Source organism: Penaeus vannamei, chromosome 4 (assembly GCF_042767895.1).
Source record: "Penaeus vannamei isolate JL-2024 chromosome 4, ASM4276789v1, whole genome shotgun sequence".
NCBI lineage: Eukaryota > Metazoa > Arthropoda > Malacostraca > Decapoda > Penaeidae > Penaeus > Penaeus vannamei.
This window is the reverse complement of record NC_091552.1, coordinates 43718271-43735770: the sequence shown is the minus strand read 5'-3', so window position 1 is coordinate 43735770 and position 17500 is coordinate 43718271. Positions and strand designations below refer to the sequence as shown.

At 38.9% G+C, this 17500-nt stretch overlaps 2 protein-coding genes across 5 annotated transcripts in view; one reads left to right on the top strand and one right to left on the bottom strand.

The window, feature by feature from the left end:
* LOC113811419 (aminopeptidase N) overlaps nt 1–9639 on the top strand; it is a 17614-nt gene extending 7975 nt beyond the window's left edge. For all 4 annotated transcript variants that reach the window (XM_027363157.2, XM_070121088.1, XM_070121087.1 and 1 more), the window contains 14 exons: nt 1–42; nt 135–262; nt 1196–1373; nt 2265–2448; nt 5241–5397; nt 5487–5568; nt 5675–5858; nt 5949–6285; nt 6596–6738; nt 6861–7051; nt 7287–7457; nt 7807–7950; nt 8418–8490; nt 9042–9639. The exon at nt 1–42 is cut by the window's left edge and continues 114 nt beyond it. In XM_027363157.2, the coding sequence (XP_027218958.2) occupies nt 1–42; nt 135–262; nt 1196–1373; nt 2265–2448; nt 5241–5397; nt 5487–5568; nt 5675–5858; nt 5949–6285; nt 6596–6738; nt 6861–7051; nt 7287–7457; nt 7807–7950; nt 8418–8490; nt 9042–9212 (2185 nt within the window). In that variant the 3' untranslated portion in view covers nt 9213–9639. The remainder of the gene's footprint in view (nt 43–134; nt 263–1195; nt 1374–2264; nt 2449–5240; nt 5398–5486; nt 5569–5674; nt 5859–5948; nt 6286–6595; nt 6739–6860; nt 7052–7286; nt 7458–7806; nt 7951–8417; nt 8491–9041) is intronic.
* A 426-nt stretch (nt 9640–10065) lies between these two features.
* Nucleotides 10066–17500, bottom strand: part of LOC113811418 (aminopeptidase N) — a 10036-nt gene continuing 2601 nt past the window's right edge. The window contains exons 4-17 of the mRNA XM_070121082.1: nt 17297–17452; nt 16997–17127; nt 16089–16266; nt 14582–14765; nt 14046–14202; nt 13853–13934; nt 13504–13687; nt 13021–13342; nt 12765–12898; nt 12067–12257; nt 11748–11906; nt 11508–11636; nt 11322–11382; nt 10066–10705 (exon numbers count right to left, since the gene is read on the bottom strand). Of these exons, the coding sequence (XP_069977183.1) occupies nt 10550–10705; nt 11322–11382; nt 11508–11636; nt 11748–11906; nt 12067–12257; nt 12765–12898; nt 13021–13342; nt 13504–13687; nt 13853–13934; nt 14046–14202; nt 14582–14765; nt 16089–16266; nt 16997–17127; nt 17297–17452 (2224 nt within the window). The 3' untranslated portion in view covers nt 10066–10549. The remainder of the gene's footprint in view (nt 10706–11321; nt 11383–11507; nt 11637–11747; nt 11907–12066; nt 12258–12764; nt 12899–13020; nt 13343–13503; nt 13688–13852; nt 13935–14045; nt 14203–14581; nt 14766–16088; nt 16267–16996; nt 17128–17296; nt 17453–17500) is intronic.

Sequence of the window (17500 nt, the reverse complement as noted above, 5' to 3'; positions counted from 1 at the left end):
GACGTCGCTCTCCAATATGCCCCTTGTCGAGACTGTGCCGATGTAAGTGCTGACGTTTGGCGATTCGAAATAACTTGTAGAAGTCGTCAATTCGCATTCATTCGTCTTACGTAACCTACTTTTGCAATGAACAGGGAAGGTCAGGAGAGCTGGGTGTGGGACCGCTACGAGAAGAGCCTCCCCATGTCTACCTACATCGTCGCCTTCGTCGTGTTCGACTTCGCACACATCAACTCTTCTCAGGACGGACTGCAGTTCAGAGGTAACGGTTTCAGCTGCTCATGTAGAATGGGAAGAAACAGAGAGAAACTATGGCGTAAAAGACGCACGCACATTTTAGACGCCTTTGTTTCAGCAGGGCTTATGCACTTTTTAATTTAGTATCTATATTATGTTCCGAGCTCCAAATACAAACTTGCAACTGAACCGTATCAGTCTGCTTGCATAGATGGCACCACTGAGGCTATCTGAAATTCTGAATGCGCACGACAACCGACCGCACTCACCACAGTTACGCCTTATTGCTATGTTTACCAGGTTAATGCTTTGCCATTTACTTCCATTCAGTACTGCTGTTTTCTTTATGAGTTTCAGTAGGGTATCATTAGAAGTGTGCTGAGGCACCTCTAGGTATGGTGATGGGTTAGTTGGTACTGACAAATATCGCTGGTACTTTAAGATAATTCCTTTTACAGTGCCGGTAATAATGATAATGATAGTAATATTGCGACAGATTCAATGAGCAGTAGTACATTATGTGCATAGCATTAGTCTGCGGAAAGCAGCTGGGGTGATTTTTTAGTTACGGTTTTCACCTGCGACTTACATGCCGTCAGATAGGTATAAATCTGTAGGTATATGAATAATTATAACTGGAAAGCATAAGTGAAGATATATGGCCAGCTTGTTAAAATTGTGCGAGGCCCAAGCCAATGAATATTCGCATAAACGGTTATGCATATACACACAAACATGCATATATGTCTTGTCTTTCGGAGAGATATACATCTATCCATCTTCATGCCTGGTAGGCGTGCCTAACTTAAACTAATATATATACGTTTATTTCTGTGTATAGGCATGTCCGCATAATGAATATCCATTGAATCGGGCCACGCATAATTTTAACAGACCGGCCGATTAAGACAGATATCCCCAAATAATGGCCGCCAACTCCGTAACATCCCTTTTCCAGTGTGGGCGCGGGAAAATGCCATTGGCGACGCGGAATACGCCAGCAGAATCAGTCCCAAGATTCTCAACTTCTTCGAGGATTACTTCAACATCTCCTTCCCCCTGCCGAAGCAAGATACAGTCACTTTGCCGGAGCACCCCTTCAGCGCCATGGAGAACTGGGGTCTCATCATATACAGGTATAAAACCGTGATCGAAATTATAATGCCTTGTTCCTTATCAGTGCCTGTATGGCGTTATCTATACTGTATTAAAATTCACGTATGTTTAAAACGCGATGGCCACTACATAAAACGATAAAATGCTTTAGATAGAAAAATATTAGTCATTTGTAATTTACTACTTTCGACTTCCACAGCGTTTGTATTTAACGAATACCTTGCGCAGTTTCATATGGTCGAAACAGCCATGCAGACTACGTGGTTCCTTTTCAAATAGAAAAAGAAAAAGTAAAATGCAAATAATTTTGAATGGGGTGGCATTAAATAGTTTTTTTTTCTGTGATAAAAGAAAGTGCGTAGTCTATTCGGTAATTTGATAGTATACAAATATATACCAATGCATGTGACGAAACTTGAAGGTACGATTTTACTGGTGAGATATGTAAACGAGAAATAGTGATCAATCCAATCCTCATTACTAGAAACAGTCTAGAATTGTTTGTTTATGCTATCAATGACTTCCTTGAGCAGACTGCAACTCCAGTCTGTCAGTTCTGCAAATGAAGAAATGAATTTATGAGGAGACAGCGGCGACTCCCCCGCATGTTTATCCCTTTATATTATCCTCTATGCCTTGTTTTATATTTCACAAACTGTGGAATAGATGGTGAACATTGAAATATCAAGAAACCAAATAGATCAGTAGGCTTGCATGCTGCCTCAGGCTGACACGGACTTCCTAATCTGATATCCTTTTCCATTTTCTTTCAAACAGAGAATCTCGTTTCCAGTTTCATCCTTTTCCATTTTCTTTCGAACAGAGAATCTCGTTTCCAGTTTCTTTCTTTTCCATTTTCTTTCAGAGAATCTCGTTTCCTGTTTCATCCTTTTCCATTTTCTTTCGAACAGAGAATCTCGTTTCCTGTTCAACCCTAACGTCTCGACCCCAAGCACCAAGGAAGACCTAGCTCTCACAGTGGCTCACGAATTGGCTCACCAGTGGTTCGGAAATCTCGTCACGCCCGCCTGGTGGGACGACCTATGGCTCAAGGAAGGATTTGCGACCTATCTTAGTTACGTTGCCATGGATTATGTGAGTTCCTTGCGAAGTCTACATATATAGTTTTAAAACCCTGGTACATTAGCAAAAAGAGAGAGATAAATAAATGGGGGCAGTATGGAAGTAATGAGTGATGTTTCTTGGAATCTCGATTTTTAATCTGAAATCATTCCCTGTAAATTGTAATCAAATCTGATAAATGCAATAAATGATCAGTTTCTCAAATCAAATCTGAAAAATGCAATATATGGTCAGTTTCTCACCTAAATCAAACAGGCAGTTAAGGGGACCTTCTGATTTTTCGGCGATTTTCGCCCCTCTTGCCGAAATTGACTTTAATGCAGTTGCAAGTAGTTTCTAGTCCCCCGCTTCTCCCCTGAAAATGTCAAGGCTCGACCGTTATTTTTTAGGTGGTAGCAGCGATTTTTGATGTCGACCGAAATATTATTTTTTTGATGGTACCTTTGAAAATCGGCAATTGTGACGCAATGATTAGAGATAATAAAAATATGAGGTTATTTTCTGAAAGCTTATCAAATTTCACATAAGATGAGACCAACCTTCTTTTTTTCGGAATAATTTCAAAAATCCGGCAAGCGTCCAAAAAACGGCAATGAAGAAATTTTCCATAGAAATAACTAAACATGATATGTTTTTCATATGGTGTATTTTCTTATCTTTATGTTTTCATCATACATAGTTACTTTGATCTATGAGCAAAAAATTTCGAAAATGCAAACCTCCCCCCCCCACCCATGGGGGGTAGTTTTGCCAAATATTCAGGATCACCACCAAAATTATATGGAATATTAATTAGGCTAAGACAAACCTCAGGTTAAAATTTTATTCAAATCTATTCATAACTTTTCGAGTTAGAAAAAAAAAATTCCTGGATCCAAACCATAGTCTGCATCACCACCAAACTGCAATAAGCTCTAAGTTAGGTTAAAACTCACTTTTGGTTAAAATCTCGTTAAAATGTGTTCATAACTTTTAGAAATATTAGAAAACACAAACTAATAATCAAAAAAACAACAAATAAACAATCAATAAACAAACAAAGAAACAAACGGTAGTAACAATATAAATAAACAAAAGGTCATGGGGTACACGAAAATTATCTATATGTGCTCATATACCTTATATACATAGTTTCACATCGCCATGTAATTGTTTTTCGACTTTCCACGGGGTCTGAGAGTGAAATTTGGCTACGTGACCCCGTAGAGTTATTCCGCAGATTTAAAAAGACGATTTTCACGGTCCAGGACGGCCCCGTCGCGTGGGGAAAAGTATGTGTTTGGTACCCGTCCGACTGGAGAAAAGTTATTCTTTCGACAAATATTATACGTTGTAAAACCTCATTAGAGCATCAATAATAGGTATATGATAGATAATTATATCAAATACAAGTATTCTGTACATGATTTGTCATGTAAAATGTAAACATAATAAAAAGGAATAAGATCGCATTTTTTAGGTCCTTCATATTTTTACGCATAGCACACGTATAATCGGTCCGATTTTAAAGTATTATGGCTCATTTTGTAGCTGAATAATAGTTCTATTACATACTGCCATGAGGATTTGCAATATTTTCACGTGGTTCTTGTAAAAGTGACATATGTTTCCAAAATCTCCTATTAGGGTGTTAAAATAGTCACCTTCGGAAAATATTCACCAAGAAAAAAGTAAGGTCAACTTCTCAAAAATGGCTTCTGCATATAATAGTAGAAAGATAGTTCTATTCAAACATGAAATCAGAATGGCTGTATGATTTTCTTTGGATTTTTGAGAAATTTTTAAAAATGGTCAATGTAGGCCTATAGACCCCCATATCACTGCCACCACTCCGCACTATACGTAAGATTTTGAGAAACCGTTACGTGCTGGCAATGTCCGCAAGACTTCGGAATGCAGGTAGATGATAGAGGATTATGGTGTAGGAAGACTAATCTTATGCCTTGTTTTGTTGATATCAAGATAGCCTAGGAAAGATAGAGAAACGCAAAATGCCGATATCTCGGAACTCCACCATTAGGGGTGGGTCAAAGGATTCCGGGCACACCATATGTCCAAAATTAACATATTATGGCTCATTTTGTAGAAAAATAAAATATCTACAACGTGATCGAGAGCGTTTTCGCAGTTTTTGCCTGTACTTCTTGTAAAAGTGGTCAATGTAAGAAAATTTTTACCTTTTTTTTTTTCTTGAAGTACCCAACTTCAAAAATTCACAAAAAAAAATTGAAGTCGAAATCGAAAAAAACGCTCTCGATCAAGTTGTAGATATAAGGTAGTTCTGTGCAAAAATCAAATAAAATTGAATGTCTTGCCGTTTCTGAAGTCTGAATCCTTTGACCCAGGTGCTGCATTTTCAAAATGGCGAATTTCGCATTTTTCGTTTTTTTGACAATAATTCAAAAACTGTTCGGGCGATTTCGAAAAAAATCGACCACAGGCAATGGGAAGGGGCCCAAATAAAAGGGTGTGAGTTTCATCAAAATCGGCAAGATAAATCGAAAAATCGAAAAAAAAAGCAGACGGTCCCCTTAAAACCAAGTCATGATACAGCATTGTTTGTTAATAAATATGCCTTCTGATGCACAGTACTGGTCTATTCCCGTGTAAATACCACTGACAGTACCACTTCTGATGCGTTATTTCTTGTATAATAATGTATATACAGTACTAAAGATATGTGTAAAACACAACACTGAATATGCAAAAACGCCCTTCAACATTCAAGTTGTGGAATCTCTTCTCTATTTTCCACCAAGGATACCCCCTTGTACCCATTCCAATTTCTTTTACAATTTTTTCAGGTCGAACCCAGTTGGAAGGTGTTGGAAACCGTCGTCTCCCGAACCCTCCAACCGGTCATGAACTTGGACAGTTTGGATTCATCTCACCAAATCAGCATCCCCGTTGGCGACCCGGATGACATCAACGAAATTTTTGATGCCATATCATATAGCAAAGGTTGGTTAAGCCATTTTCATAGTAGTTATGTTCATCATCCTTTTTGTGATAATGTTTTGGATATCAATGCTTCCTTTCTATAACTACAGGGGCTTCCATCGTCCGAATGATGGCCTACTTCCTTAATGGCGCGACTTTTGTAAAAGGACTGAAAGACTACCTAAACGAACTGTAAGTGAATCCTTTAATTCTGTATATTTCTTCTCGATGATAAAATTAACACAGTTGATAGTAATAAGGGTTCATTTCTTCATTTCAACCTATGAATATTCCCCAGAAAGTACAAGAATGCAGTGCAGGATGACTTGTGGCAATACTTGACCGTCGCAGCTCACAAGGATGGCACTCTACCAGAAGATTTAAGTGTAAAAGTGATAATGGACACCTGGACACTGCAGAAGGGCTATCCTGTCATCCATGTCACGAGAAGTGCTGACGGTACTTCGGCTACCGTCTCTCAGGTATATATGCAAAGCACGTAGCTTGAAGTATGTTTCAAGTATAACAATGTTTCATGTAATCTTAAATCTATTCACAACTTTCCGTTTCAGGAGCGATTCCTTTTAGAAAAGAATGCGAACTCAAGTGACACACACGTCTACAATTGGTGGGTTCCCCTAACATACACATACCAAAGTGAGGCTAACTTTAGTCAGACTCAGGCCATGGCGTGGATGAGGGACTCTGGGGAAAACCTCACCATCACGTCTTTCCCTGCCAAAGACCAGTGGGTCATCTTCAACCTGCAGCAGACGGGCTACTATCGAGTCAACTACGACGACCACAACTGGAACCTCCTCATCCAGCAGCTGAAGGACGACCACGAACTTATCAACGTCGTCAACCGAGGACAGATCATCGATGATGCAATGAATCTTGCTAAAGCTGGTACAGTGACTGGCTTTTGTTTCATTTTCTTAAAGCCTGTGTGTATTTTTCACCTGGTAGCACATTGGGAACTTAATATTAGACAGTTGAATTTGAAAGTGGGGCGATCCCAAATTCATCCGCCAGCAACACCAACTGAAAATGTTGAAGATTTACATTCAATCGCTCTGTTATCGTGCTATCCAGGACGCATATTTAGATCTCAGAAACAATGTTAGGAACGAAGTTATCGATTTTGATAATGAATAATGCAGTATGATTGAAATGGAAAACACAGTATTCAAATACCAAATATATTCTACACCTACAGGTCGCCTAAGCTACGAAACTGCATTGGGTTTATACGCATACCTATGGAAAGAAATTGAATATTTGCCTTGGTCTGTAGCTGTCGGTGAATTACAGTACATAAATGACATGTTCAAACGTACTGGAGGGTATGGTGCCTTGAAGGTAATTATGATACAATGTTTAACAAGTATTGATAGGTAGTGGTCAGGAAATCAGTAATGATTAGTAAGTTCACACTAATATTTCTTTTGGGAAAAGTAATTAAATAATTATTTTCATTGCAGCGCTACATCTTGGACTTGATACTGCCACTGTACAATGCTGTCGGCTTCGAGGACAATATCAACGACCCTTATTTGGTGCAACTAACGAGGGAAATAGCTGTGAGATGGGCTTGCAAAATGGGCCATAAAGACTGTCTGGATAAGGTCCTAGACCTTTATCGGCGATGGATGGTGACTCCTGATGATACTGGGTGGGTTCAATGTGGCAGAAAAATGTGTTATTGTGTCTTCCTTATATTGCAACTTGACTAAATAAGTTTCTCACATATGAATGAATGGTATGTTTGACTAGTGATAGAAATTGAATTCCAGTATGATTTCATCTACTTCTCATTTCCAGTATATTGACCAATAAGCATGCACTATGTTTAGCCAAGATATATCTGATGAAACTACATAACTTATAATAAAATGATTGCATTCCAGTTTGATTTCACCCAATCTCAAAAATACGGTGTTTTGCCACGCCATAGCAGAGGGCGGGGAAGCTGAATGGAATGCAGCTTGGCGGCAGTACTTGAAGACTGATGTTCAAGGCGAGAAAAACAATCTCCTCTCCACCCTTGCTTGCACCAAGCAGGTCTGGCTCTTGATGAGGTAGGCTTTCTGTCTTTGTAGATATTTTCCTGAAACGACATCCTTAGTTTTTATGTGAGGACAATTCGAATTAGCCATATTCACTAATCCTTGCAGTTGTATTTTAGAGGTAAGCATATGTCTCCGCAGCAGAGACGCGGGAGACGTAGTGCAAAAAACTGATGAAGTTATCTTCTGGAAATCTTTAAGAAACTTGACGAGTATCAAGGCAGCAGAAATGCCAGAGTTCGAGTTGCAATGAAACTTACTATAATACTGTACTACAGCTCTGTTATGAAGCAACAGATACACGTCTGAGCACCGGATATAACACATAGGCCCAATACCCCGGATTCTCTTACTTCAACAGGTACTTGGAGATGGCAGTCACTCCGGGCAAGGGCATCAAGCAGCAGGACGTGGGCCTCGTGATAGGGAGCGTCAGCAGAAATGATGTGGGTCGCTCTTTAGCTTGGGATTTCCTCAAGCTCCATTGGAATAACATCATTACCTAGTAAGTCACGTTGATTTATAAGTAAAGTCAGATCACAGTATGTTATATACAGCAAAATGAATTAAAGTACATTCTGTTCTTAATGCACGACTGCAGAAAAGGGCACTAGATGGAAACGTCTAGTTTATGGGGAAGTTCTTGTGATAATGATAAAGTGAAATTAAGATGAATAAGGAAAGTAGAATATATACATTCACACACACACACACACACACACACACACACACACACACACACACACACACACACACACACACACACACACACACACACACACACACACACACACACACACACACACACACACACACACACACACACACACACACACACACACACACACACTCTTTCTACTGTACACTGAGCAAATTAACATCTTTTAAATTCAACGTAAAGCAAAGGGTATACAGAGCAACTGGTAAATATATATCATTAAATAAATTAGTCAATTGTCCTTAATTCTACAGCAAGAAGAGTAAGAGAGGCGGGATGTTGAAGGCTGTGACGAGTAGCTTCAATACGAAACAAGATCTTGAAAATGTAAGTACTACTCTGCTGTCAGATAAGAACTGATAATCCTCTTTCTGCTTGATGTGTTAATAGCATATGTACATTAAGGTTTCGCGATGATCAAAGTTGATAGCATTTATACGTATGACTGTTCCTGATCAACAGCATGGAGATTATGAATTATAGATGTGATGACTTACAATCACTATTGAACCCGAAATGTACCTGTATATACAACAAATAAATTACCTTTCGAGTACAGTACAGTAAATTACCTTTCTAGTACAGTACAGTAAATTATCTTTATAGTACAGTACAGTAAATTAACTTTCTAGTACAGTACAGTAAATTACCTTTCGAGTACAGGACAGTAAATTACCTTTCTAGTACAGGACAGTAAATTACCTTTCTAGTACAGTACAGTAAATTACCTATCTAGTACAGGACAGTAAATTACCTTTCTAGTACAGGACAGTAAATTACCTTTCTAGTACAGGACAGTAAATTACCTTTCTAGTATAGTACAGTAAATTACCTTTCTAGTACAGGACAGTAACATATCGCATTTTTCTCTTTTTCAGCTGGAGGCGTTCTTGAGCAACGACAACACAGACCTGGACGGCAACCAGCGCACGGCCAAGCAGGTGTTGGAGAGAGTCCGGAACAACGTGGCTTGGATGGACGCCAACTACGACAGCATCGTTCAGTGGCTTGAGAAGAGCGGTTATTCTTCTAAGATTGAAAGTGTCTGAGCTTCGCGATCTATGTCGGAGTGACAGTAGTGATGTATCCAGCGGTGGTTGTATTGCACAGGATCTGATGTTTGTGTCGTTTTAGTCTTTGATAACTTACATTTGATTGTGCAATGGTGTTTAATCTGTGTGTAAGCAATGTTATAAATATTTGATTTGATTTGAAGAAATTAGTTCGAGAAATCAAATGGCATACTCAAATGCGAAATTATTTTCATGTCGAATAGTAAAAAAATCTTACTACTAGATAAAGAAAAACAATAAATGATTTTTTATTTTTTATTTACTTTTATATATTTATTTATTTATATATATATATTTTGCCAAGGTGTATGCAATATCTTTACATGATATTAAAACGCATATGTAGTATTGCTTGTAGCAGAAAAAAATCCACTGTTCTTAGACAATAAACTTTTCATTCCTCTGTCTTTGTGTACTTCCTCATAGCATTTGTTTGGAGTAATAAAAGAAAAGAAAATAGAATATATGAATTCAATGACAAATTTCGATAATGTAGATCACTTTTAAATGTGCGATAGGGATTAATTACTTAAAAAGTAATTCCATGTCAGTACTTTTTTATTTATCATCCATCAATGTGTGTGTACCTAACCACATACGCATGTGTAGTTCCTTCAGCATTCAAGATTTTCCTATCGAAATAGAATAACAGTAACTATAACACTTTATTGAGGGAGAGGGCGGAGGGAGAGGGCGGAGGGAGAGGGCGGAGGGAGAGGGCGGAGGGAGAGGGGGGAGAGAGAGAGAGAGAGAGAGAGAGAGAGAGAGAGAGAGAGAGAGAGAGAGAGAGAGAGAGAGAGAGAGAGAGAGAGAGAGAGACGGACGGAGAGGGAGAGGGAGAGAACGATAATAGCGTTATTATACTTAATAACTATCTAACATTAACATACCAAATAAAAAAAATATATCTTAATGAAATGAGAATATTTGGTTTGAGTTTTGCGAGTTAGAAAAACAAATACTTTTAAACACATTAAATTCTCATCATGGTGGCGCAGCAATAGTAAACGTACATTTAGTCTATGATTATGAAACGGCAAAACCCTAATCTCAAATAGGCTATATGTATGTAAAAGGACATAACAGTCACCCATCTTCCGTGGATAATACATCGGTATGAACAATTATATACATATATTTCTGAATGCTTACATTAAAGCAACATTCAACCTCAATAATATCAAGAAGTTAAAGATTCCTTAGAGATTACCGATTTTTAGTAAACCGTGAAAACATACAATACATGAATCCAAAATGAAATGGCTAACTAGTTCAGCATTAGTTCTGATCAACGAGTAGTGCAGAATCAAAAATTAGGAAGAGTATCCATTATCTTTCAACCAGCGGGCAACAACTTCATAGTACGATTCCTTCCAGGCCTTATTGTTCCTAATCGTCTCTCTCACTTGCTGGATCGCCAGGTGGTTTCCGCTCATATCAGTCGTCTTGTTACTTAGAAACTGCTCCACCTGAGAGAGAAAAGGGGAATTGATTTATGCGATGGCCTTCGGAGTGAAAATTTGCCATGGTTTTGTTTGTTAGTCTGCATTATCAGGCGCTGAGGTATCTTCAGTAACCTACAATAAATATCAATATCTGTGGCTTAAACATTAAACTACACACAGAATGCATATGCTCGATTAATGGATGAATCTTTATATCTGCAGATAGGCATGTCAAAGTAACGAATTCACTGTTGCAGCCTCTTCATATGTCACTCCGGAATGCTACATGGAGCGGAACAGGAACGTTAGAAAAACCTCATTCTATGCAAATGGGAAACAATGGATAGTTTAGAGACAGGTTATCTTTTCCTAAATAGAAAAATGCATTAAAAATTACCAAACGTGATCAAAGGTAGAGACCTGCCCTTTGATAAACGTAAACTTTAATGAGTGGGAGATACCAAGCAGGGAAATCATGACAAAATTTCAGAACTTTTAAATTTTCAAATAGCCCTATCTCAGCAGTCTACTATGAATTTTTAACTTTCCGTGCGTTTCAGCTTCACCTTAGTTCCACCATAATATGCAGCAGTTGTGTTTTACATCAAAACAAGCAAAACTACTGTTTATGCATTCATACCTGTTCCGGGGCCACGTCGCTGATTATAGCTTTCATTACCTCGCCTCTATAGCTCTTCTTGCTGTCGAAAAGAAAGAATGTTAGTGCCATCGACAGACTTAAAGCTATTCAATGAAATTATATACTGCGTTTTGGGTATATTTATCTTAAAAACGGATTATTTTGTGTGTGCATGACATGACTTACTAGGTAAACATATCATTCCAATGGAGGGTCAGGTAGTTCCACGTTAAAGAACCACCGATAGCTGACAAAACTTTCCAAACGTCGTGCTGCCTTATGTCACCGTCTTCATCAACCACCATATGCAAAAATCTGTCAAACAGGTCAGATTCACGTGAAAAGAGGTACACCTACTTCAATTTTTTATTTTTTCTTCTTATTTTTTAATGTTTATGAGGTCGGCTTAATTTTAAAATGTGGTACCTCGAACGTATGAGGGTGTCTGTAGTGCAAGCGAGAGCTCTCAGGAAAATGGGCTTTTGACTTGCGACGTCTGTCTTCAGATACTGTATCCAGGTAAAGTTCCAGGCAGCCTCATCACCCTTCCTTATACCGTTGCAGAGCACACTCGGAGGGATTGTGCTACAACAAAGAAATTGAACGACACTGTCAACAATCAAAATAACTATGATAATAACTCCAACAACGGTATTAATCATTGACTGACACACAGGAAAGACAAAGAACTGCATCTGACATGGAGAAAGAAAGATTATGTACTGTACCTTCCAAATAAACTTACCTAAAGTTGTCGGGATTAAGCATCCACTGGCGGAAGAGTGTGAGCGCCTTATCCATACAGTCCTTGTTGCCGAGTCCACAGGCCCATTTTCTGACTATCTCTCTATTCTTCTTTTCCAGGGGCGAGTCCCCGTCTCCGTCATCAAACGCGAAAGCCTCGTACAGGGGCAACACCAAGTCTGACATGAAGTCCTGTAATGCACCTTTTCTTATTCAGTAATTCATGCACAGATTTCTCTCTGTTTCATTCTCTGCTTGTATATGTGTGTATATGTATGTATGTATGTATGTATGTATATATATATATATATATATATATATATATATATATATATATATATATATACATACACATACATACATATGTATGTGTTCATATATATTTATAAACATATATGCACACATGCATACATATGTATGTGTTCATATACACACATATATAATATATATATGATATTTTGAACACTTATTGTGTAAAAAGTGTGGATACAAATTTTCAAGCTCCTAGCTTAATGGAAACTAGTTTTCTGAGCTCTCAAAAAAAGTTTTCGTCTGAAACAGGGTTTGCTTATTGGCTCGCTGGTTTCTGCGGTCGGGTTCGCCGCTCCTTTGCCTCCTTTTCGGGTTGGACTCTGGGGCACTATACACACACACATACATGCTAGTCTGTATGTGTATGCACTTATATTGTTTTGTTACCTTGAGGGCATCAAATTCCTTGGATGCTTTCAACATGAAGTTAAGATTTCTGACAGCTGCAGTCCAAGGCAGGTATTCAGTCTCGTTCCTTAAATAAGCAAACACTCCGAGGGCAATCCCGTAGCTAAGTTGACCTGGAAGAGCGATAAACTATTTTAATGAATTGGTGGTTTTATAAATCTGGGTAAATCTGCCTTCAGTGGGAGACATTTCTGGTGCCCTTAATTACAAATGACAGAACTACAAGCTATGTTACCAGCTCTTGCAAGATTCATGGCATCGTCAATGATTTGGGCTCGGTTAATGGGATGAATAGCCTTGTGGTCGTCCTTCAGCTGCTGGATGAGGAGGCCCCAGTTGTGGTCGTCGTAGTTGACCCTGTAGTAGCCCGTCTGCTGCAGGTTGAAGATGACCCACTGGTCCTTCGGGGGAAGGGACGAGAGGCGTATCTGTGCCTCGGAGTCCTTCATCCACACCACGGCCCGAGTCTGGTTGAAGTTGGCCTCGCTCTGGGTCGTGCACGTCAGGGGAACCCACCACCCGTAGTCGCCGTTTATATCTTCGATAAGGAAACGTTTCTAAAAAGGAAAAGGATAGGATGTAGAATCGTCTGACTTTTCCCATTTTGTGTTTCAGTATTTTGAAAAAAGTAAGGGGGGGGGTGGACCAAAACAATTATGTATTGTGCCCTTGTGAAAATGTTGAAAACTGAACCACCCCGAAGTGATATAAAAATTACCTTAGTAACAGTGGCAGAGGAGCCATCTGATGTTCTCATTACATGCACGACTGGATAACCCGCTTGCAGTGTCCATGCGTCCATTATGTCCTTGACAATCACACCCTCAGGCAGAGTACCGTCCTCACTGGCAGCGACTGTTAGATGTTCCCACAGGTCGTTTTGCGTTGCATTTTCATACTTGCTGAAAAGAACGCGAATAAAAGCTATGAAATACTTTAAAGAGTGAATTAAATACTGAATTACTTTTCAAGTCGCATCAGTTGATAATCTATCAACGACTCTATCAACGTTGCACGTATACACAAGACCGTCGTTATTGCTATGTTAAACCATGTATCACATTTACAGAGAATTTAAGTAACTGCTGAGTCCCTTCTGGAATGTAGCCTTGCCCAGGTAGTGTTCCATCATCCTGATAATCATAGCTCCTAGGATGTTGAAGAAAAGACCTCATTAGTTCAAACGTGTGAATCAAAGTTGACAGTATTTAGATACATGGTACAAATAAGAGTAAGGTTTACGGATCTAAGTTCACTGACCTTTTGTGTAAGTTATCATATCAAATATCTCATCTATTTCGTCTGAATGACTGACAGGGATGCTCATCCTGTGCGATGACTGCAGACTGTCCAGTTGAAATACTTTTTGAAGATTTTCAATGACGGTCGTTTCCATTACTTTCCATGTCGGTTCTGCCTAATAAGGTACCGTAAAGGGTTAATAGATCCGAGAGAGGGAGAGAGAGAGAGAGAGAGAGAGAGAGAGAGAGAAAGAGAAAGAGAAAGAGAAAGAGAAAGAGAAAGAGAAAGAGAAAGAGAAAGAGAGAATAAGAGAAAGAGAAAGAGAAAGAGAAAGAGAAAGAGAAAGAAAGAGAGAAAGAAACAGAGAAAGAAAGAGAGAGAGAGAGAGAGAGAGAGAGAGAGAGAGAGAGAGAGAGAGAGAGAGAGAGAGAGAGAGAGAGAGACAGAAAGCAAGAATTTCACTTGTCTCTTCACGGATATTTCATTTTAATCCATTGATATGAGATGAATGGAATATGCCATTACAGAGCACAGGGTATCAGAAGTTAACTTACAAAATCCGTGCCCAGGAAAGCCATGTAGGTGGCGAATCCCTCGTTGAGCCAGATGTCGTTCCACCAAGCGGCCGTGACCAAGTTGCCGAACCAGTTGTGGGCTAATTCGTGGGAGATGGTTTGTACCATGACTGCCTTTTCCCCCAAAGTAGAGGTATTGGGGTCGTCCAAGAGGATTGATTCGCTGGTCAAGGAAACGGAAACTGATAATGTGCAACTTTCAGAAAACCACGTCTGCCTTTTCCCCCAAAGTAGAGGTATTGGGGTCGTTCAAGAGGTTTGATTTGCTTTTCAAATATACGGTAACTGATAATGTGTATCTTTCAGATATACCTAAGTATGTGGGAGTGTGCATGGTTGTACTTGTTAGTTAATCATAAATACCTCTTGAGAAATTGTTACTGATTCATGGGTAATATTTCAAACACGATGAATAATCTGACGTATCAGTTCATTAATATTTCTCGCTATATCATCCTGCTGATTTGAAGTTGGCGGTTGTCATATAGGAATATGAATAGAAAACGATATGTTTAAGACAAATAGTCTACTTGCATTCACTTGTACTAAAATATGGAAAAGGAGACCACCGTGTCTTTAGAAATATGGATTATGTCTCATGATTGTGCTTCTTCAGGCAACTCCCGAGTCTCATGTTTTTTTTAATTTTTTATTTTACATTGCACTTCATGACAGTCATCCATATTTCATGCGTGAAAATGATTATTGCATGCATGCCGCTCATCAAAACATTATGTACTTGACTATAAAGGAAATTATATAGTTTACACGAATAACTTTACAAAACAAGTTTGTTGACTGAATATAAGTTGAACGACTTTCAATCAATCACCTTCAACATATGCATCATTTCCAGTTGTAAAAACTGTCCCGAAAAAGTTTTATATATTGTATATCCCTTATATCTATTAAAACTTAATACAATTATAGTTTTATATTAGCTGTAGATATTATTTTGATTGTGTCTTAAAAAATCTAGCATTTTATCATATGATTACATTCGGACACCGACGTGCAATAAAAACATATTTCTTTCTATCAAGAGTCGAAATGCCTTGTATGGAATTCCTTGATACATTTGGGCAATTGTATAGTTGTTGCTATATATTCACTGTGACAGGCATGGATGAATAAATGGGAGAAAGAGGGCGCGTGAAAGTGAAAATATACGAAAAATATATATAAAGATTGACAAAAAAATAATGACTAAATAGAGAAAGAGAGAGAGAGAGAAAAAGAGAGAGGGAGAGAGGGAAAGTCATTCGATTATATCCACATTCTAGATGTGATTCCCACAGACCAAGGTGTAGCGTGTAGGGTAGTTTCACCACACCTTTTGCGCCTGGCAGCGGCATACCCGCTGGCCAATCACCAATCTGTGACGTCACTCTCCCAAAGTCCTGACGCCCCACCTTTGGGAAAAAGAAGACGACGCTCTTATTTTCATCCCTACATAAAAAAAAAAAACATTATATAAAACACTTACCGGTAAGTCATGAGACCCCAGTTCTCCATGGCGCCCGCGGAGAAATCTGGCACGGCGATCATGTCCTGCTTCGCCAGAGGGTAAGACGTGCCCAAGAACTCCTCGAAGAAACGCATCACCTTCGGGCCGACCTCCCTGGCGCTGTGGGCTGCGTCGATGGCCTGCCGTCGCGCCCACACTGCGCACGCGGGGATGGAGGGTATGGGCGTTGTTACTCGTGTGCGCTTCTTTGGGCGGCGTGAGCGTATATACGTGCATGCATTTCTATTGATATCAATTTATCTCTATGTATATTTAATATATTTAAATATGTGTGTGTGTGTATGTTCGTATATATCTATATATACACACACACACACACACGATATATATATATATATATATATATATATATATATATATATATATATATATACACATATGTCTATATATATGTATATAAATACATATGAATATATGTATATATTATATATCTGTATATGCATATATGTGTATGTATATATAAAAAATGTATATATAAATACACACACAAACGCAGTATCTATACATTTATGTATATATATATATATATATATATATATATATATATATATACATATCTACAGTACATAAGCATATGTATATATATATATATATATATATATATATATATATATATATATATGTGAGCATGTATATGTATTATATATAAATATATACATATACGTATGCACACACACACACACACACACACACACACATATATATATATATATACATATATATAAAGATAGAGACAGAGAGAGAGAGAGAGAGAGAGAGAGAGAGAGAGAGAGAGAGAGAGAGAGAGAGAGAGAGAGAGAGAGAGATGTGGATATATACACCTCTCTATCTATCTTTCCACATATATTGCAATAACAATGACTTACCTCGAAACAGCACGCGGTCATGTTCGGTAGACTTAACGAAGACGAAGTCCGACACGACGAAGGCGACGAGGTAGGTGGACATGGGGACGCTCCTCTCGAAGCGGTCCCACACCCAGCCCTCCTGACCCTCGCTGTGTGTGCCAACGACATCAGCCATGACGCAATGCAAGATACAAATCAAATGAACTTTTAAAGTATTTCGGGTACGAATGCTTGTGCGTAAGTGAAATAGTTAGGATAAGAAATCAAACTTTCTTGGGCTTTTGGCCAAGAAAGATTAACTTCAGCAGCAATACTCACACAGGTCGCGTCTCGGCGAGGGGCATGTTGGAGAGCGACGTCATCCAGGTCTCCCTCGCCAGGTGGACCTCGAAGGTCGCCTTCAGGGCTGGCTCGTCGAAGCACGGGAAGGCGCGGCGGGCGTCCGTGGGCTGGAAGTGGGTCGTTGCCAGATTCCTAGGACGATCATTTTTCATTTGTTGTGTTTATGGAATCAAATACAGT